Source organism: Bombina bombina, chromosome 4 (genome assembly GCF_027579735.1).
Source record: "Bombina bombina isolate aBomBom1 chromosome 4, aBomBom1.pri, whole genome shotgun sequence".
Taxonomy (NCBI): Eukaryota; Metazoa; Chordata; class Amphibia; order Anura; family Bombinatoridae; genus Bombina; species Bombina bombina.
In genome coordinates, this window is record NC_069502.1 from 413096290 (window position 1) to 413119129 (window position 22840).

The window sequence follows — 22840 nt, forward strand, 5'->3', positions numbered from 1 at the left end:
TCCCAACGTCGCCGCCACCTACCTACACTTATTAACCCCTAATCTGCTGACCGGACCTCACCGCTACTATAATAAATGTATTAACCCCTAATCCGCCTCACTCCCGCCTCAATAACCGTATAATAAATAGTATTAACCCCTAATCTTCCCTCCCTAACATCGCCGACACCTAACTTCAAGCATTAACCCCTAATCTGCCGACCGGACCTCACTGCTACTCTAATACATTTTTTAACCCCTAAAGCTAATTCTAACCCTAACACCCCCTAAATTAAATATAATTTAAATCTAACTAAATAAATTAACTCTTATTAAATAAATTATTCCTATTTAAAGCTAAATACTTACCTGTAAAATAAACCCTAATATAGCTACAATATAAATTATAATTATATTGTATCTATTTTAGGATTAATATTTATTTTACAGGTAACTTTGTAATTATTTTAACCAGGTACAATAGTTATTAAATAGTTAATAACTATTTAATAGCTACCTAGATAAAATAATTACAAAATTACCTTTAAAATAAATCCTAACCTAAGTTACAATTAAACCTAACACTACACTATCAATAAATAAATTAAATAAAATACCTACAATTATCAACAATTAAACCTAACACTACACTATCAATAAATTAATTAAATACAATACCTACAAATAAATACAATGAAATAAACTAACTAAAGTACAATGTAAAATAAATATTAATCCTAAAATAGCTACAATATAATTATAATTTATATTGTAGCTATATTAGGGTTTATTTTACAGGTAAGTATTTAGCTTTAAATAGGAATAATTTATTTAATAAGATTTAATTTATTTAGTTAGATTTAAATTATATTTCTCTTGTTAAGTGTATCCAGTCCACGGATCATCCATTACTTGTGGGATATTCTCCTTCCCAACAGGAAGTTGCAAGAGGATCACCCACAGCAGAGCTGCTATATAGCTCCTCCCCTCACTGCCATATCCAGTCATTCTCTTGCAACTCTCAACTAAGATGGAGGTCGTAAGAGGACTGTGGTGTTTTATACTTAGTTTATTTCTTCAATCAAAAGTTTGTTATTTTTAAATGGTACCGTAGTGTACTGTTTATCTCAGGCAGTATTTAGAAGAAGAATCTGCCTGCGTTTTCTATGATCTTAGCAGAAGTAACTAAGATCCTTTGCTGTTCTCACATATTCTGCGGAGTGAGGTAACTTCAGAGGGGGAATAGCGTGCAGGTTTTCCTGCAATAAGGTATGTGCAGTTAAAATATTTTTCTAGGGATGGAATTTGCTAGAAAATGCTGCTGATACCGAAGTAATGTAAGTAAAGCCTTAAATGCAGTGATAGCGACTGGTATCAGGCTTATTAATAGAGATACATACTCTTATAAAAGTGTATTTTAAAACGTTTGCTGGCATGTTTAATCGTTTTTTACATATGTTTGGTGATAAAACTTATTGGGGCCTAGTTTTTTCCACATGGCTGGCTTGAATTTTGCCTAGAAACAGTTCCCTGAGGCTTCCCACTGTTGTAATATGAGTGGGAGGGGCCTATTTTGGCGTTTTTTTGCACAGCAAAAATTACAGACACAGACATCCAGCTTCTTCCTGCATGATCCAGGACTTCTCTGAAGGGCTCAAAAGGCTTCAAAAGTCGTATTGAGGGAGGTAAAAAGCCACAGTAGAGCTGTGGCAGTTGTTGTGACTGTTTAAAAAACGTTTTTGTCATTTGTTATTCCGTTTTTGGTATTAAGGGGTTAATCATCCATTTGCAAGTGGGTGCAATGCTCTGCTAACTTATTACATACACTGTAAAAATTTCGTTAGTATAACTGCATTTTTTCACTGTTATTTAAAAATTTGGGAAAATTTGTGTTTCTTAAAGGCGCAGTAACGTTTTTTATATTGCTTGTAAACTTGTTTTAAAGTGTTTTCCAAGTTTGCTAGTCTCATTGCTAGTCTGTTTAAACATGTCTGACACAGAGGAACCTACTTGTTCATTATGTTTGAAAGCCATGGTGGAGCCCCATAGGAGAATGTGTACTAAATGTATTGATTTCACCTTAAACAGTAAAGATCAGTCTTTATCTATAAAAGAATTATCACCAGAGGGTTCTGTCGAGGGGGAAGTTATGCCGACTAACTCTCCCCACGTGTCAGACCCTTTGCCTCCCGCTCAGGGGACGCACGCTAATATGGCGCCAATTACATCAGGGACGCCCATAGAGATTACCTTGCAGGACATGGCTGCAATCATGAATAATACCCTGTAAGAGGTATTATCTAGATTGCCTGAATTAAGAGGCAAGCGCGATAACTCTGGGGTTAGGAGAGATACAGAGCGCGCAAATGCTGTTAGAGCCATGTCTGATACTGCGTCACAGTATGCAGAACATGAGGACGGAGAGCTTCAGTCTGTGGGTGACATCTCTGACTCTGGGAAACCTGATTCAGAGATTTTTAATTTTAAATTTAAGCTTGAGAACCTCTGTGTATTGCTTGGGGAGGTATTAGCTGCTCTGAATGACTAACACAGTTGCAATTCCAGAGAAATTGTGTAGGCTGGATAGATACTATGCGGTGCCGGTGTGTACGTTTTTCCTATACCTAAAAATCTTACAGAAATTATTAGCAAGGAGTGGGATAGACCCGGTGTGCCCTTTTCCCCACCTCCTATATTTAGAAAAATGTTTCCAATAGACGCCACTACACAGGACTTATGGCAGACGGTCCCTAAGGTGGAGGGAGCAGTTTCTACTTTAGCAAAGTGTACCACTATCCCGGTTGAGGACAGTTGTGCTTTTTCAGATCCAATGGATAAAAAATTGGAGGGTTACCTTAAGAAAATGTTTATTCAACAAGGTTTTATTTTACAGCCCCTTGCATGCATTGCACCTGTCACTGCTGCGGCGGCATTCTGGTTTGAGGCCCTGGAAGAGGCCATCCAGACAGCTCCATTGAATTAAATTATTGACAAGCTTAGAACGCTTAAGCTAGCTAACTCATTTGTTTCTGATGCCATTGTTCATTTGACTAAACTAACGGCTAAGAATTTCGGATTCGCCATCCAGGCGCGTAGGGCGCTATGGCTTAAATCCTGGTCAGCTGACGTGACTTCAAAGTCTAAATTACTCAACATTCCTTTCAAGGGGCAGACCTTATTCGGGCCTGGCTTGAAGGAAATTATTGCTGACATTACTAGAGGCAAGGATAATACCCTTCCTCAGGACAGGGCCAAATCAAAGGCCAAACAGTCTAATTTTCATGCCTTTCGAAATTTCAAGGCAGGAGCAGCATCAACTTCCTCCGCTTCAAAACAAGAGGGAACTGTTGCTCATTCCAGACAGGCCTGGAAACCTAACCAGTCCTGGAACAAGGGCAAGCAGGCCAGAAAGCCTGCTGCTGCCCCCAAGACAGCATGAAGGAACGGCCCCCTATCCGGAAACGGATCCAGTGGGGGGCAGACTTTCTCTCTTCGCCCAGACGTGGGCAAGAGATGTTCAGGATCCCTGGGCGTTGGAGATCATATCTCAGGGATATCTTCTGGACTTCAAAGCTTCTCCTCCAGAAGGGAGATTTCATCTTTCAAGGTTATCAGCAAACCAGATAAAGAAAGAGGCATTCCTAAGCTGTGTGCAAGACCTCCTAGTAATGGGAGTGATCCATCCAGTTCCGTGGACGGAACAAGGACAGGGATTTTATTCAAATCTGTTTGTGGTTCCCAAGAAAGAGGGAACCTTCAGACCAATCTTGGATCTAAAGATCTTAAACAAATTCCTCAGAGTTCCATCATTCAAAATGGAAACTATTCGGACCATCCTACACATGATCCAAGAGAGTCAGTACATGACCACAGTGGACTTAAAGGATGCCTACCTTCACATACCGATTCACAAAGATCATCATCGGTTCCTAAGGTTTGCCTTTCTAGATAGGCATTACCAATTTGTAGCTCTTCCCTTCGGGTTGGCCACTGCCCCGATAATTTTTACAAAGGTTCTGGGCTCACTTCTGGCGGTTCTAAGACCGCGAGGCATAGCGGTGGCTCCGTATCTAGACGACATCCTGATACAGGCGTCAAGCTTTCAAATTGCCAAGTCTCATACAGAGATAGTTCTGGCATTTCTGAGGTCGCATGGGTGGAAAGTGAACGTGGAAAAGAGTTCTCTATCACCACTCACAAGAGTCTCCTTCCTAGGGACTCTTATAGATTCTGTAGAGATAAAAATTTACCTGACGGAGTCCAGGTTATCAAAACTTCTAAATGCTTGCCGTGTCCTTCATTCCATTCCACGCCCGTCAGTGGCTCAGTGCATGGAAGTAATCGGCTTAATGGTAGCGGCAATGGACATAGTGCCATTTGCGCGCCTGCATCTCAGACCGCTGCAATTATGCATGCTAAGTCAGTGGAATGGAGATTACTCAGATTTGTCCCCTCTACTAAATCTGGATCAAGAGACCAAAGATTCTCTTCTCTGGTGGCTTTCTCGGGTCCATCTGTCCAAGGGTATGACCTTTCGCAGGCCAGATTGGACGATTGTAACAACAGATGCCAGCCTTCTAGGTTGGGGCGCAGTCTGGAACTCCCTGAAGGCTCAGGGATCGTGGACTCAGGAGGAGAAACTCCTCCCAATAAATATTCTGGAGTTAAGAGCAATATTTAAGGCTCTTCTAGCTTGGCCTCAGTTAGCAACACTGAGGTTCATCAGATTTCAGTCGGACAACATCACGACTGTGGCTTACATCAACCATCAAGGGTGAACCAGGAGTTCCCTAGCGATGTTAGAAGTCTCAAAGATAATTAGCTGGGCAGAGTCTCACTCTTGCCACCTGTCAGCGATCCACATCCCAGGCGTAGAGAACTGGGAGGCGGATTTTCTAAGTCGTCAGACTTTTCATCCGGGGGAGTGGGAACTCCATCCGGAGGTGTTTGCTCAACTGGTCCATCGTTGGGGCAAACCAGAACTGGATCTCATGGCGTCTCGCCAGAACGCCAAGCTTCCTTGTTACGGATCCAGGTCCAGGGACCCGGGAGCAACGCTGATAGATGCTCTAGCAGCTCCTTTGTTCTTCAACCTGGCCTATGTGTTTCCACAGTTTCCTCTGCTCCCTCGACTGATTGCCAAAATCAAACAGGAGAGAGCATCTGTGATTCTGATAGCGCCTGTGTGGCCACGCAGGACCTGGTATGCAGACCTAGTGGACATGTCATCTCTTCCACCATGGATTCTGCCTCTGAGGCAGGACCTTCTAATACAAGGTCCTTTCAATCATCCAAATCTAATTTCTCTGAGACTGACTGCATGGAGATTGAACGCTTGATTCTATCAAGGCGTGGCTTCTCCGAGTCAGTCATTGATACCTTAATACAGGCTCGGAAGCCTTTCATCAGGAAAGTCTACCATAAGATATGGTGTAAATATCTTTATTGGTGTGAATCCAAGAGTTACTCATGGAGTAGGGTTAGGATTCCTAGGATATTGTCCTTTCTCCAAGAGGGTTTGGACAAAGGCTTATCAGCTAGTTCTTTAAAAGGACAGATCTCTGCTCTGTCTATTCTTTTGCACAAGCGTCTGGCAGAAGTTCCAGACGTCCAGGCATTTTGTCAGGCTTTGGTTAGAATTAAGCCTGTGTTTAAAACTGTTGCTCCCCCGTGGAGCTTAAACTTGGTTCTTAAAGTTCTTCAGGGAGTTCTGTTTGAACCCTTTCATTCCATTGATATTAAACTTTTATCTTGGAAAGTTCTGTTTTTGATGGCTATTTCCTCGGCTCGAAGAGTCTCTGAGTTATCTGCCTTACATTGTGATTCTCCTTATCTGATTTTTCATTCAGACAAGGTACTTTCTGCGTACCAAACCTGGGTTTTTACCTAAGGTGGTTTCTAACAGGAATATCAATCAAGAGATTGTTGTTCCATCATTGTGTCCTAATCCTTCTTCAAAGAAGGAACGTCTTTTGCATAATCTGGACGTAGTCCGTGCCTTGAAGTTTTGCTTACAGGCTACTAAAGATTTTCGTCAAACATCTGCCCTGTTTGTCGTTTACTCTGGACAGAGGAGAGGTCAAAAAGCTTCGGCAACCTCTCTCTCCTTTTGGCTTCGGAGCATAATACGCTTAGCCTATGAGACTGCTGGACAGCAGCCCCCTGAAAGGATTACAGCTCATTCTACTAGAGCTGTGGCTTCCACCTGGGCCTTTAAAAATGAGGCCTCTGTTGAACAGATTTGCAAGGCTGCGACTTGGTTTTCGCTTCACACCTTTTCAAAATTTTACAAATTTGACACTTTTGCTTCTTCGGAGGCTGTTTTTGGGAGAAAGGTTCTACAGGCAGTGGTTCCTTCCGTTTAAGCTCCTGCCTTGTCCCTCCATTCATCCGTGTACTTTAGCTTTGGTATTGGTATCCCACAAGTAATGGATGATCCGTGAACTGGATACACTTAACAAGAGAAAACATAATTTATGCTTACCTGATAAATGTATTTCTCTTGTAGTGTATCCAGTCCACGGCCCGCCCTGTCCTTTTCAGGCAGGTCTAAATTTTAATTAAACTACAGTCACCACTGCACCCTATGGTTTCTCCTTTCTCGTCTTGTTTCGGTCGAATGACTGGATATGGCAGTGAGGGGAGGAGCTATATAGCAGCTCTGCTGTGGGTGATCCTCTTGCAACTTCCCACAAGTAATGGATGATCCGTGGACTGGATACACTACAAGAGAAATAAATTTATCAGGTAAGCATAAATTATGTTTTTACTTAGGGGGGTGTTAGGGTTCGGGTTAGAGTTAGCTTTAGGGGTTAATACATTTATTATAGTAGCGGTGAGGTCCGGTCGGCAGAGAAGGGGTTAATTATTGTAGGTAGGTGGAGGCGACGTTGGGGGCGGTATATTAGGGGTTAATAAATATAATATAGGGGTCGGCGGTGTTAGGGGCAGCAGATTAGGGGTACATAGGTATAATGTAGGTTGCGGCGGTGTATGGAGCGGCAGATTAGGGGTTAAAAAAATATGCAGGTGTCAGCGATAGCGGGGGCAGCAGATTAGGGGTTAATAAGTGTAAGGTTAGGGGTGTTTAGAATCGGGGTACATGTTAGAGTGTTAGGTGCAGACTTAGAAACTGTTTCCCCATAGGAAACAATGGGGCTGCGTTAGGAGCTTAACACTGCTTTTTTGCAGGTGTTAGGTTTTTTTTCAGCTCAAACTGCCCCATTGTTTCCTATGGGGGAATCGTGCACGAGCACGTTTTTGAAGCTGGCCGCGTCCGTAAGCACCGCTGGTATTGAGAGTTGCAGTGACGGTAAATTATGCTCTGCGCTCCCTTTTTGGAGCCTAACGCACTGAAAATGCAGCCATTCTGTGAACTCTAAATACCAGCGGTATTTAAAAGGTGCGGCCAAAAAAATGCACGCGTAGCTAACGAACCCCTTCTAACGCAAAGCTCCAAATCTAGGCCTAGATGTTTTAGATAGGTTTTTATTTGGGGGGTTTGGTTGTGTGGGGCTGTTTGTAATTTTTTTTACAGGTAAAAGAGCTGATTTTGTTGGGGCAATGCCCTGCAAAAGGCCCTTTTAAGGGCCATTGGTAGTTTATTGTAGGCTATGTTTTTTTTATTTTGATAGGGCTATTAGATTAGGTGTAATTCTTTTTTATTTTTGATACTGTGGTTTTTTATTTTTTGTAACTTAGTTGTTATTTTTTAGTTGCCTGAGGATAACGAGTTTTTTTAAAATTTAGAGCAGAGGTTTGGCTATGACAGTGCTAAATTCTCTTAGAACTGTTGGGTGTATTCCGTCTTGACCTGAAGTTTTTTTGTTGTTTTTTTTTTTTTATTTTCAAAAGCTTTATTGAGGAATCAACACAGTTGTCAAACAGTGAAAAAAAATTGGTGTAGATCATCAAAGTACAGATAATATCCAACAGAATACAAGTATCATAAGTCTTTTAACCATCGAGACACCAACAGATGAACCTATAAGTATAATAACCAATTACTTGGTCCTCAACATTGAGGACAATGGAGGTAGTATAGGTGAAGAAAAATATGATCACAGTATTTAAAATATGTTGATTGAGGGAGAAAAGGGGAGGGGGGAAGAAATGGGTGGGGAAGTGGGTAGTGTTATATACATAGCTAGGGATAGGGAGAACTAACAAGAGGTCCGTTCCCTGTCAGATTGAACTAAGTCAGTCAGTAGATAAAACATTAGGTTTCCATGCCATGTCATATTTCTCTTTCCAGTCAGCCCAAACTAGTTCAAATAGGTCTGAATGGCCTAACTGATAGAAAATGTATTTTTCCATTGTATAGATGAATGCTATGGTATTAAGAATTCTAGACCAGTTTGGGGGCATGGCCTTTTTCTAGGCTATAGCAATGGAGTTTGTGACAGTCGTAAAAAGGTAGATACATAAGTATGCATGGTGTTTTGGCAAGGTGTGAGTACCTATATGTAGGAGTGCAGTGGAAGGGGTCTTGGGTAAGGCAATGCCCATGTTGGAGAGAACAAGGAAACATATATTCCACAAGGGGCGAATCTTAGGAGGCTCCCACCAAATTTGCATAGTGTTGCCTCTCTGTCTGCAGCCCCTCCAGCAGTCAGGAGAGGCGTTCTGAAACATTCTGGCTAATCTAGAGGGAATATAATACTAATGAGCTAAGCTTTTATAATAGGTCTCATACAAGGTTATACAATTAATTGCTTTTTTAGTGCGTTCTAGGGTGTGTTTCCAAATTTGTGGGGGTATTGGGTTTCCTAGTAGGGACTTCCAGTGCTAAAGATGTGGCAATGGCTTTATGGGCGAGTCTACCCCGATTAATGTGTAATGCAAGGATAGAGGCCTTTGTAGTCTATGACCCTTGTTCCAGATGGTTTTCCAAGGCATGGTCGGATGAGATAGCCCCAGTTTAAAGCCCCAACTGAGTAAGAAACTCTTAATTCTGTGGTATTCAAAAGGTAGGTAAGGCGGGACTTGGGAGCAGTCCCCTAGTTGGGAGATGTGTCTAAGCTGGTTTTGAGAAGAGGAAGACCACAGGTCAGAGACCTTATTGACGCCTAATTGGGTCCATTTGTTGGGTGTGTTTCTGGTAAGTAAACCAGACATGGAATTAATGGGGGAAGGATGCGGTGCGACTAAGGAGTGATATCTGAGCTTGTCCCACATGGTAAGACAGTCACAAACTATGGGATTGAATATATCTAATTCTCTCTGACAGTGTGGTGGGGTCCATATTAGGTCACGGAGGTGAATATTGTGAGACAAGGAGGCTTGTTTCATTGTTCTCCATTTGCTCAGGGAGTGTTGAACACCCCATTGCGCCACATGGGTGAGCATAGCACCTTCATAATACCTAATCACAGAAGGTGACGCCAACCCTCCCAAATATTTAGGGATTTGGAGGATTATGTGTGCCACTCTGGGGGGCTTGTTTTGCCAAATGTATTTTGTTAGGTCGCATTGGAATCGTAATAGGATATGTTTGGGAACTCTAATTGGAAGACACCGAAATAGGTATGTGAATTTAGGTAAGGGAGACATTTTTAGAGCGGCAATTCTGCCTAGCCCAGAATTATTTTTGAGAGCTCTAAGTTCCGACAGGAGGGGGGAGATAATTGTCCTTAATTACATGGGCGAAACTACCTGAGAGTTTAACTCCAAGGTGTAAGACAAATTTCTCCGACCAGGTGAAGTTAAACCTGGATTGCAGAGGTTGTAGCTGGGAACGTGATATGCCTTGAGTATAGATTTCTGTTTTAGAAAGATTAAATTTATAAAAAGAGTGGGCTCCGAAAAAGTCTAGGATTTCCATAAGCTTAGGGATAGTGTGTTTGGGGTCCGGGGAGAATATAGTGATGTCGTCCACGATCAAAGCTATCTTATGTACGGTACCGAATAGTGTGACTCCTTTCATCTGACGATCAGCTCTTATTTGTCAGACAGGGGTTCTATTGCCAAGGCAAATAATAAGGGTGACAGAGGACAGCCTTGTCTAGTACTGTTCAAGATTAGGAATGGGGAGGAATGGAAGCCTAGACCCCGAACCGAAGCAGTAGGAGTGGAATAAAGGGCTCTGATATTGAGCTGAAGTTTTTTTTCACCTTGATATAATCTATTTTTTTCCTGATATCATCTAGAGATGAATTTCTATACATAAATATATTTGTTTAAAGGCACATTAAATGTAATATACAAATTATATTATGCATGTACACTATCCTGGGTAATTTTTGGAAACCTCACCACTGAAGTCTGATTGCTCATTATTTCATAAGATCAATACTCATGGCGAAATTGGTAGAAAGTAAAATGTCTGCATTAACAATAAAAAAAAAATGGATTTATTTTTAGAAGAGTGCCGTCTTCGGTTTTTATTGGTTTAACCTAATCATAAAAATGTGATACATTTTTAACATGGGCTAATAAGAACAAAAAAAATAATTTTTTTATTTAATAATGATTGAAAAGTGTCTTTCAACTGCATTTTCATAAACCCTAATCATCATTCAGGTATGACAAAGTAAAAAATAATGCCCTTTCAAATACTGTTTACCAGAAAATTAACATACTTTCCTTCCTTTCTCTCAGATTCTAGAGGTAGAGTTGCCAGGTGTCCAGTACTGAACTGGACAGTGTGGTATTTTCCCTGGCTGTCCAATAAAATCTGAATAAAAAAACAAACAAAAATACATGGACACTTAAAGGGACATGAAACCCCAAATTTTTCTTTCATAATTTAGGTAGAATATACAATTTTAAACAACTTTTAAGTTTACTTTTATTATCAAATTTGTTTCATTCTCTTAATATCATTTGTTGAAGTAGCAGAAATACACTACTGGTTTCTAACTGCACACTTGGGTGAGCCAATGACAATTTGTGTATATATATTCAGCCACCAATAAGCAGCTAGGTTCTTTGCTGCTCCTAAACATACCTAGATACATCTTTCAGTAAAGGATAACAAGAGAAGTAAGCAAATTAAATAATACAAGTAAATTGTAAAGTTGTTTAAAATGTTATGCTCTGTCTAAAGCCTAAATCATGAATGTCTAATAATTACTTTACTGTCCCTTTAAAGGGACATTATACACTAGATTTTTCTTTGCATAAATGTTTTATAGATGATCCATTTATATAGCCCATACAGTTTTTTTTTTTGTTTTTTTTTTAAAATGGACAGTTTTGCTTACTTTTTAAATAACTTTGCTCTGATTTTCAGACTCCTAACCAAGCCTCAAAATTTTAGTAGAATACTGACATATACATACTCCAGCTTGCTTCTGTTTGTGTAAAGCCTCTTTTCATATGCAAAGGAAGGGGGGTCTGCTATTTCCCACTTGCAGTGGATGTTCCAGTAACCTTTTAAACAGAGCTAAACTGAAAGCTTTTAAGTAAGTTTTATACTGGATTTTTATATCAGTATCTGTGCATCTTATTCTTTATAGTAGTGTCTATTACATGCAGTTATATGAAAATTGGTGTATACCTTCCCTTTAACAGTCAATTTTTCCTTAAAGGGACATTAAACACTTTGCGATGGTAATATAACATGATAAATCAAATATATAAAACAAACTCTGCAATGTATTTTCATTGTTTATTTGTCCCCTTTTCCTGTAATTCCACTATGAAATTGTGAGCTTTTCAGTTCCTATTAGAAATGGAAGTGCAGAACACTGTTATATTCCACACAGCCATTGGCTGCACACTCTAGTGACCTGTTTATAACTGTCCCTAATTGGCAGGGAAGGTAACCTAAGTTACAACATGACAGCCCCCATTGTTTTACAGACAATAAAAGTTTACACTTATTTTTTCAGTATTTAAACAGCTAATAGCTTTAAAAAATAAATCTAGATGTTATTCTCAGACTAATCTTTTTTTGAATGCATCATTCTATCTAGCATTTATTTAGTGTTTAATGTCCCTTTAAGTCAGCAGAGTGTTAGCTTAGTTTTTAAAGGACACCAAATTGACACTTTTAAGATACAGCTGCATTCATATGAAGTCACTAAGCCAAAATGGGTTGGGGAAGGGTGATTTTTTTTGTATTTTAATGAGGGCAAGTAAGCATATGATATATGATATATAACCCCACTTACCTGGTCACCCAGTGGTCATTTAGTATTTTTGTGAAGGACATCTGGTAAACCTATCTACATATTTTATTTCTAATGTTTATTAGATCATAAACTAGGGTGTTGTCTTCTTCTGGGTGTTTCAGGCAGACTGTACAATAGTTACAAGGCTTAGTATATAAGCGATACATTTGTCTTCGGAATTACTTTTGTATAAATACCAGGCAGATTATTTACAAATGAAGGTTGGTCTGCCTCCAATAAAGATATTGTGATATTTAATTAGTGATTTTAAATTCACGTCGTACAAATATTTCCTTAGTGTTTGCAAATATATTCTGTTAGGACACAGTGAGTGCTATTAAATATCTATATAATTATGTAAATACAGCATACATGAAACAGAGATTGCTAAATGTGTATGTGTACTACGTAGCAGAGTTGAAGGGCCATTGTATTTTTAAACTGTTTTCACCTTTAATGTGTTCCCAATGGTTCATTTTACCTGCTGGAGTGTATTTAATGGTTTGCAATTCACCTTTATTTTGGTATTTCGAATAGCTACCTTTGCCAAGATAAACTACCACCTACTCTAAAAATATGAATAACAAACATACGCCTAGATTTAGAGTTTGGCGTTAGCCGTCAAAAGCAGCGTTAAGGGCTCCTAACACTGCTTTTTACTGCCCGCTGGTATTTAGAGTCAGCCAGGAAAGGGTCTAACGCTCACTTCCAATCCGCGACTTTTCCATACCGCAGATCACCTTACGCCAATTGCGTATCCTATCTTTTCAATGGGATCTTCCTAACGCCGGTATTTAGAGTCTTGGCTGAAGTGAGCAGTAGAGCCTCTACCGACAAGACTCCATCCGCAGAAAAAAGTCAGTAGTTAGGAGCTTTATGGGCTAACGCCGGTTTATAAAGCTCTTAACTACTGTGCTCTGAAGTACACTAACACCCATAAACTACCTATGTACCCCTAAACCGACGCCCCCCACATCGCCGCCACTATAATACATTTTTTTAACCCCTAATCTGCCGACCGCACATCGCCGCCACCTACATTATCCCTATGAACCTTTAATATGCTGCCCCTAACATCGCCGACACCTACATAATATTTATTAACCCCTAATCTGCCCCCCCCAATGTCGCCGCTACCTTACCTACACTTATTAACCCCTAATCGGCAGACCGGACCTCGCCGCCACTCTAATAAAGTTATTAACCCCTAAACCGCCACACTCTCACCTTGCAAACCCTATAATAAATAGTATTAACCGCTAATCTGCCCTTCCTAACATCGCCGCCACCTAACTTCAAGTATTAACCCCTAATCTGCCGACCGGACCTCGCCGCTACTATAATAAATGTATTAACCCCTAAAGCTAAGTCTAACCCTAACCCTAACACCTAATATAATTTTAACCTAACAAAATAAATTAAATCTTATTAACTAAAGTATTCCTATTTAAAACTAAATACTTACCTGTAAAATAAACCCTAATATAGCTACAATATAACGAATAATTACATTGTAGCAATTTTAGGATTTAGATTTATTTTACAGGCAACTTTGTATTTATTTTAACTAGGTACAATAGCTATTAAATAGTTATTTACTATTTAATAGCTACCTAGCAAAAATAATTACCAAATTACCTGTAAAATAAATCCTAACCGAAGTTACAATTAAACCTAACACTACACTATCAATAAATAAATTAAATAAATTAACTACAAGTACCTACAATTACCTACAATTAAATAAACTAAACTAAATTACAAAAAAAAAACAAACACTAAATTAATAAAAAAAGATTACAAGAATTTTAAGCTAAGCTAATTTCACCTACTCTAAGCCCCCTAATAAAATAACAAAGCCCCCCAAAATAAAAAAAATTCCCTACCCTAATCTAAATTAAAAAAGTTAACAGCTCTATTACCTTACCAGCCCTTAAAAGGGCTTTTTGCGGGGCATGTCCCAAAGAAATCAGCTCTTTTGCCTGTAAAAAACCCCACAATACCACCCCCCAAAAGAAGACATCCGGAGTGGCAGAAGTCTTCATCCTATCCAGGCAGAAGAGGACATCCGGACCGGCAGACATCTTCATCCAAGCGGCATCTTCTATCTTCATCCATCCGACGAGAAGCGGCTCCATCTTCAAGACCTCCGGCGCGGAACATCCTTCTTCAACGATGACTAGACGACGAATGAAGGTTCCTTTAAGTGACGTCATCCAAGATGGCGTCCCTCGAATTCCGATTGGCTGATAGGATTCTATCAGCCAATCGGAATTAAGGTAGGAAAAATCTGATTGGCTGATTGAATCAGCCAATCAGATTCAAGTTCAATCGGATTGGCTGATCCAATCAGCCAATCAGATTGAGCTCGCATTCTATTGGCTGTTCTCTTCTCTAAACAAATATGGACAAATAAATATTTTTTGAATATGTGCTTCAGAACCCAACAAGGTATCTGCCCATCAACCAAGATTGAAAACGGCTAATGTTTACAGATTAAGGGACTTGCCAGTGCCTTATGTGAATTACATGTGGATATTTGTACTAATAAAAAAGTAATTAGAATATTACAATTAAGTGTAGGACATTAAAAGGTCAATACCTAAATATAAAATTAAGTTAGAGTACAAAGACTTCAGAAAGAACAGTATTATATATTGTCATGCATACCTCCATATTGGAGTTAATACAAATAATTTGTTTGAGGGCTACTTAATATAATACTATTATATATAATTATGTATGCTAATTGGTCAGATAATACAATTGTTTGTTAGACTATTTATATTAATGGAAGATAAGGCTTTTGAGCTATCTTTTGATAGGGTTTTAAAGTTTCTCATCGAAAATATCAGTGGTATTTCTTACTTTTTCTGTGATAGAGATTATAGTGGACCTGATTATTTCTGAAGAGCAATTCAGGGGTTTACTTTGCCAAGTAATATGGGGCTTTAAAGGATCTACTAAAAGCTCCTTTGTTGGAGCATAATTCTTCCACTCATCCATTTGGTGAAGGGGAGAGGATGAATAATTAATCGTATAGGAAAGATAGGTACTTTCTGTTTTAAAAATGGTTTAATTCCAGTTCCTGTATCGGGAATCAAAACAGCAAAAAAGCACCCTGTTGTCCAGGACCATTGAAAGTGTTATTCCACAATCTAGGACTTTTACTTCTCCATGGAACATACCTCTGGACTTGCAAGCATGAACACCAGCTCTGTTTGAACCACCCAGAGTCACATTTTTTTTAGCCTAAAATTGAATATTCTTTCATGTAAGCCTGCTAAATATATTGCATTTTTCAAGGTATTTATAGACAGAACTGTTCCATACTAAATAGTGAAGCATTGTTTTCAATACCACTGCATTTTTTGTGACAATTTCAAAACAATACTTTAGCCCTACAGTCCACTTGTATGTTCCACATTTAAAAATGGATATGCTGCACAGTTGTAACACTGATGTAAAGTTTGCAGTCATAGATATCAAGGCCCCCTTGCTACCCAAATAAAAGCAATGTTTGATAAATGAAAACTCTACAGTAGTGATTACTGTGCTAGAAATCTGTTAAATTCTTACACTTTTAGTCACAATGTTTAGAAGCCCCATCTCATTTTAAGACAATATTTGGTCCATGCCCCAGATATGGTGCACCCAATCCCTGTTCAATTTGCAATCATGCTCCACTGTTTTAAACAAATTCCCAGTTTCAGATCATAAATCTGTTGACAGGCAAATGATAGAAAGCATATTTCATCCAAGATGCCAGTTAGTTATATTTTTCATTGCTTTGTCAGGACCTGTCAAACACGGAGCAACAACATTTTGTTAGTTCATGTGTTTCATATAGATAACACTGTGCTCATGCATGTGAAGTTATTTAAGAGTCAGCACTAATTGCCTGAAATGTCGGTCTTTCAAAAGATCTGAGATAAGGAGGCAGTCAGCAGAAGCATAGATACAGGGTAATTACAGAGATAAAAAAAAGTATATTTCTATAACAGTGTTGGTTATGCAAAACTGGGGAACGGTAAATAAAGGGATTCTCTATCTTTTTAAAACAATAACAATTTTGGTGTTTACTGTCCCTTTAAACACTGTAATCTCACAAGCTTTACTTGCAAAGAAAATTCCACAATCCGTATTATGCTGTGAAAAACCTATAATATAATTTTTAATGCGTCCAGGTTCTGCTTTAAAAGTATTAATGAAGTTTTTTTTTTAGATTATTGAAGGCAATTGTGATTTTAAGAATGTTCTGGGGAATGGATGCCATGCACCTCGATTATTACTCTGATGCCCCAAAATCTCAGAGCCTTGGGTCTGCATGGTATTGCCTTTTTACATCTCCATTACCCTTGGCACATTAAGGAAAGAGTTAAAGGAGCAAGAAAGAGGATTAAAAATAATATAGGAAGCAATATTAGCTTTGAAACTCTTTTGCACCCCCAAATTCCTCAGTCTAGAACCCCTACTAATTGCAGGGAATCACAATGTTTTTACTGCAAAACATACCTTACACCCAGTGACTTAATGTTTTGTCAAACAGCTCCATATATTTTCACCAGTTTTGTTCTTGAACCACCACTAAATATGAAATAATAAATGTGTGTTATTCTCTAATAAAGCATGAGTAATTTGAGCTTTTTTTTGTTTGCCCTCAGTTCTTATTCTGTTTGCTACCACCAAAGTATAAGGCTAGAGGGTCAGTACGTTGTGAATAAGTGATCTGTTCCTGTGAATCAGGAGGATATACTGAGTTAAAATGTGAGAAAGGTCAAATGCTAAGTAAGTCTGTGTACTGCATGACATGTTCTGATTTGTATTTATTATTTATTTACTTGAAATTAGTTTTCAGGATGTAATCATGTTTTTGGCTGACACCTCCTTACCCTGGGGACCTCTGCTTGGAGCAATGGCCTCTTGTCACTCACTAATTGTGTTGGATGGAAAAATTCAAGGAGACCCACTAGACCTTAAGATGTTTGAATTTACCTGCTGGGTAAAATTTGCCTTTTTTTTTTACCATATCTTTAATATTTTTTTAAAATACATAAATAAATCTTCACTATAGATCCTTAAAGGTACAGGAAACCCCAACATTTTCTTTCATGATTTAGATAGAACACACCATTTTAAGACTTTCCAATATACTTCTGTTATCAAATTTGCTTTATTCTCTTGTTATCCGTTGCTGAAGGAACAACTTTGCACTACTGGCAGCTAGCTGAACACATCTAGCTAGCCAATCACATGAGACACATGTGCACAGGCAAGAATAAGCATCCAGCTCCCACTAGTGTATGATATGTGCATATTATTTTGCAACAAGGGATATCAAGAGAATAAAGCACATTTGAAAATAGAAGTAAATTTAAAAGTGTCTTAAAATGACATGCTCATTCTGAATCATGCAACTTTAATTTTGACTTTCCTATCCCTTTAAGTTAGCTAAATAACTGTCAATGAATTATTCATAATCCTGTTTTATTTTATTAAGGTATAGGCCTTTTTTATATACAACATACATGTATTATCTTTGCAGAATAAATATGTAATTAGTTGTTAACATTTACCTTCCAATGAGTATAACTAAGACAATATCCTTTAAAGCCTCTGCATATTTTGTTGTGTTACTATCAGCAGTAAAAGCTACTCAACTGAATCCATCAATTTTTATTTTTTGTAATTCTTAGTTTATAGAACTGATTTGATGTATCGTTGATAATGGGCAATTTTAAAAATATTATTAAACAGCTAGATTTTATAACACGTCCGGCATATGTACAATAAAAATCATATTTTTATATCTTAATTGTTACATTTAATGTGTATTTAAAAGTCACCATTATAGCTAAAACAAAGTAGCAATTAAAATGTTGCTCGCGTTTTTAATTAAATATTTATTTTTTACAGGATATAGAAGACTCACAGGAAGATAACAATGAAGAATCAGCTCAATCGGTTATTATGAAACCAGGACCTAATGCAAACCAGGTATAATAAATTAGTTAGCCTCTGTGTTAAACTATAAGTGCTATGGACATGTGAAAGTTAACATTATTTTTAGACTTCTTATTTAAAAGCCTTGACACTTTTAAAGTTAATTTGACTTGGTTTGAGCAGCATACCTTGACCGTCCCTATTGCCATTTTTTTAAACATTAAAGGGATACTAAACTCAAATTTTTACTTTCATGATTCAGAAAGAGCATGTAATTTTGAGCAACTTTCTAATTTACTCCTATTATTAATTTGTCTTTGTTCTCTTGCTATCTTTATTTGAAAAGCAGGAATGCAAAGCTTAGGAGCCGACTCATTTTAGGTTCAGCACCCTGGATAGCGCTTGCTTATTGGTAGCTACATTTAGCACCAATCAGCAAGTGCAACCCAGGTGCTAAAACAAAAATGGCCCGGCTCCCAAGCTTTGCATTCCTGCTTTTCAAATAAAGATAGCAAGAGAATGAAGAAAACTTGATAATAGGAGTAAATAGGAAACTTGCTTAAAATTGCATGCTCTATCTGAATCACGAAAGAAAAAAATTTGGTTAAGTATCCCTTTAACATTTTTTGCACATATTCACTTTTATATTTTAAATAAAACAAGATTGTTTCCTGGATTAGTAGAAATAAATTTAAAATCATATTATTGTAGTTTAAAGTAAAAGATGATCAATTAAGTTATCTGATGTTTAAAATGATATTTATTGTGTTAAATTATATTAAATTACATACAATTTTTAATTTTATATAATTATAGACATGGGACCGATTTAACAAATGGCGGGCGGACATGATTCGCTGTAGCGAATCATGTCTGCCCAAGCATATGCTGTCGGCATTTAACATTGCACAATCATTTCTGCTGACTTTATTATAGCACGTTGCTTTAACTAGTCTATGTGTCGTACTTAAAGGGACATGCTACATTTATTACTTTTGGGAAATACAGAACCTGGCCACCAGGAGGAGCAAAGACACCCAAGCTAAAGGCTTAATTACCTCCCCCACTTCCCTCATCCTCCAGTCATATTTTGCCTTTCATCACAGGAGGTTGGCAGAGAAGTGGCAGAAGTTCGAGATAGTGTTTCATGGAGGGTAGTACTCTTCGCAATGGGACTGGAGTTTTAAATAATCCTGTCAGCCTCTCAGTGAGAGCATGGATGAAAGTTAGAGTCGGGAGATGCAGGGAGAGTTTTCCTGCGAACCTATCCCGACTCATATTAACAGCTCCTTGGTAATCAGCTTTGACGAGTTTCGCTGCCTACCTTTCTTCACTCAAGTCTATGTCAGAAGCGAGGCTACTATCTGTCATACTTGAAGGGTGGTGTTCCTGTTCCACGGCGTAGATTCCGGTAAGATTGTTTCATTTTATTTCGATATGTGAATGTAATGTTAACGAAACAAGGTAGGGTCCCAGTGGGACTTCTTTTATCTTAATAAGGAATCATCGGTTAATATCTCTTATATACTAAGGCTCACGGCCTTTACGGAACATAACGGCCTTCTTTTCATGACGCGATCTTTCCAGATTGCGCGCCCTTTTCATGACTGGCATGGTGTACCTCGTGACGGGTGCGGTTACGTCGTTCTCTCACTTCCATATGCTGACTGTGTGCGACTGAGAGAGTCTTGCTCGTGGGTTGTCTAGTTCACAGGAGGTGGTGAGTGCCCCAGCCATTGGGGGTGTTAAAGTTAGTTTTTTGTCATTTTTGTAATCCCAAGATTATGGAGGATTCTGATAAGCACGACATGGATGCCTTAGATACAGAGGATTTGTCTTTTGATGAATATGAAATGGCCCGGGTAATCAATGCCCATCAGTTATGTTCCGATTGCCGTTCTAGAGTATTCTCTTCTCCTGATGCAGGGAGCTTAGAGTGCGTTGAGCAATCCGCCTCCTAGGTTTCCATGACCCGTGAAGCGAGTGCCCCTGTCCATTTCCTGGCTATGCAAACAGGTGTCCCTATGGCCTTTACTCCTCCGGAGGATGGCTTGTTTCCTCCAGAGGTTACGGCATGTTTCCACATGGCAATTTCTATGGCGCTGAATAATTTATATCTTCCAAGTGAAGTATTTCTAAGATACTGTCTGTGTTCCATTAACCAGGGCCCATCGAGCGTGGCATCGCCTGATTCAGTTTGGCCTTTTGGGGAAGCGTTGGCCCCTAAGGTTTCAGGGGCCCCTATCTCGGGGCCAGGGTCTTCAGTTGATCCGGCGAGGGATGATTTTGCCTTCCGTTATAGGCTGGCTCACCTTCGTGTTCTTTTAAGACATGTTTTGGCAATGTTGGAGGATCTCAGTCCTAGCGGGCCGAGGGATCTGAGGCCTTAGAAGCTGGATGGCAAATAGGTATGGCATTTGGGGATAAAGCCAATTTCCTTAACGTTGCAGTTTTTCTTTTTCTTTGTTTTTTTTTCGGTTCCAGTTCTGAGCTTGGTTGAATGGGGCTTTTCATCAGCTGGTCCCTTTGTCTTCCTCATTCACCTTGGGCGTTCACCCGATGGGTGTGGCCTTCATTTTATTTTTTGATCCGGATGGATGTGTTTAATTAGTGTTTTTCTTAAGCTCAAGTCTGATAGATTTTCGTTTTTATGAACGTTCTTCTTTTGAAACGATGCTTGCGATTTAGGTCACGTGGACACTTCCTCGGAAATTGCGCACTTGTTGAACAATAGAATTATGTTTTTATAGTTCATTTAACGATCCTTCAGGATGAATTTTCTTAGACCTTGGGCAGTTCTAGAGTGTTCTTATACCAGGCAGGTACTGGTCGGATACTTTTTCGGCTGTTACCAGGGTTCATGTGGTGCTGATTAATCCAGTTAGATTCTGAATGTCTCTTGGCCTATTCTCTGGACTCCAGGCTTGGATCCTACCGAAGTATGAGGCCTGTTGTTTAGATACAACCCCTCTGTACGGAGGGTTATGAGTGCCAATCTATGTTGGTTGTTCGGGCTTCTCGTCTGGGATGCGGATCTGTTTTTGCAGACATCATCATGGTTTTTCAGGTCCTCGGGGACTCAGAACCGTTATTCCATTCTTTGGAGTTAGGAGATGTGTGTGACCTATGTGGTCTGGTGTGATTAATAATTTGCTTTTTTACTCAAGGTTCTTCCAGACGCTGACTCTTCAGCCTAATAATCATTTTATTGCAGTGGCGGAGTTTCCTTCCTTTCCTCCTTGGGTGGATCATATGGTCTGGATGCGCAGGCAAGTTCCTTCTCTGCTCAGTTGTGTTACTCTATGAGTTGGTGTTCAGGGGTTTCCTTCCTTCTGTGGGGAGCTGCGAAGCTCCAGCTTTTGCCTGCTTAAAGAAGATTTTGGAAGATAGACCCTTCAAGGATCTCTGGCTGTTTTCCCTTCCATTGCCCTTGGTCTGACCATGGTCTCGACGTTCGGGTGTCTTTCCGTCCTCGTTGCAACTCTAGCTTTGTGGATTGTAAGTGAAGAGGCGAGGTCGGTTACAGAGGGCCGCCCTTCTTGGGTCGGGTAATTACATATTTTAGAGGTGCGTTCCTCCTTGTAGGAGGCAGCTTAGGGTTACTCTGGATGTCGCATCTACGATTGATTCTGTTTTCGAGGACCCTGACCTAGTTCTGTGTCTCTCCTTGGATGGGTGTGAATGGTTCAATCTCACACTAGATGTTTGTGGTCCCGCGGGCCTCTTTCCGTAGAGGCTGGGCCTCTGTGAGAGATGCCTATCGTTTTGCAGCTTAGACTTTAAGTCCTTATGACGGTCCCTTACTGGTCTATTGGAGTATTTATGCTGTTCCTGTGGACTCCAGGTATCTTCACCTGGGTTGGCAATATGGCAGAGGGGTCTCTCCTCTATGTTAGGGTGGTTTTCCGTTGTTTATTCCCTTCTATTCTAGAGCGGGGTTAGGGTTCTCTGGGTTCGGAGTTACCTTAGTATTTGGAGTGACCTGTGGGTCCTTGGTGGGTTGACTTGTAAGGATCTTTTCCCTTCTTGCATTCCAGAATCCTGGTAGGGGAGTTGTGATGTTCCTGCAGCGAGAGGCTGAGGGTTTGATCCCTATGGGGCTCCTGCTATATGTTGGATTCTGATATATGGATGCTGAGGGTCTGAGAGCCTTCCTCCCTTAGACAAGAAGCCGTGTAGGGGTTTTTGTACCCGTGCACAATGTCTATCCTGACTCATGGTGACATACCGTCTGTAGTAACTGTCAGCGATCTAACCGGGGGCTTTGTTCCTATGTTGACCCTTCCTTACTCTTCCGGAAGTCTGGGACTCTTGTTTTTGGTTTTGACAAGCCTTTGGGCTGGGACCATTTATTCTAGAGGGAAGATTGGGGGTTGGTTACTCTTGCAGGATTAACCATTTTCTTTAGAGTTGGTTTTCTCCTTTGTGGGAGGTCTTGGATGTCGTCCTCTTTTTCTCTGATGTTCGGTGCTGGGAGGGGATGCTCCTTGGAGCCCGATATTCGGAGGGCTGTAAGTCCTTGGAAGGTTTGCAGTTGAATCCAATTGCACTTTGACTGGGTTTAGCAATGGTGAGTCAGCTTGCTACCTGGAAGCTGGTCATTGGGAGTTCCTGTTCAGACTGTTGGTGTTCTTTTTGGAGAACTCTTTACTAGCTGCTGGGATAGTTATCCTTTTTCTGCTGTCACTGCTGTCTAGCTTGCAGGTCTAGATCTAATATGAGGTAACGGGGAACTCATGGTTTTCCTGGAGTACCTTTGGGTATGGTACTGGGTCAGGGATATTAGGGTGTTCCTCGAGTCC

The 22840-nt window shown here is 39.7% G+C and overlaps 1 protein-coding gene across 2 annotated transcripts in view; it reads left to right on the forward strand.

Moving 5' to 3' along the window:
- LOC128656359 (probable cation-transporting ATPase 13A4) overlaps positions 1 to 22840 on the forward strand; it is a 355156-nt gene that overhangs the window by 202909 nt on the left and 129407 nt on the right. For both annotated transcript variants that reach the window (XM_053710219.1, XM_053710218.1), the window contains exons 14-15: positions 16947 to 17097; positions 18012 to 18092. In XM_053710219.1, coding sequence (XP_053566194.1) covers positions 16947 to 17097; positions 18012 to 18092 — 232 coding nt within the window. The remainder of the gene's footprint in view (positions 1 to 16946; positions 17098 to 18011; positions 18093 to 22840) is intronic.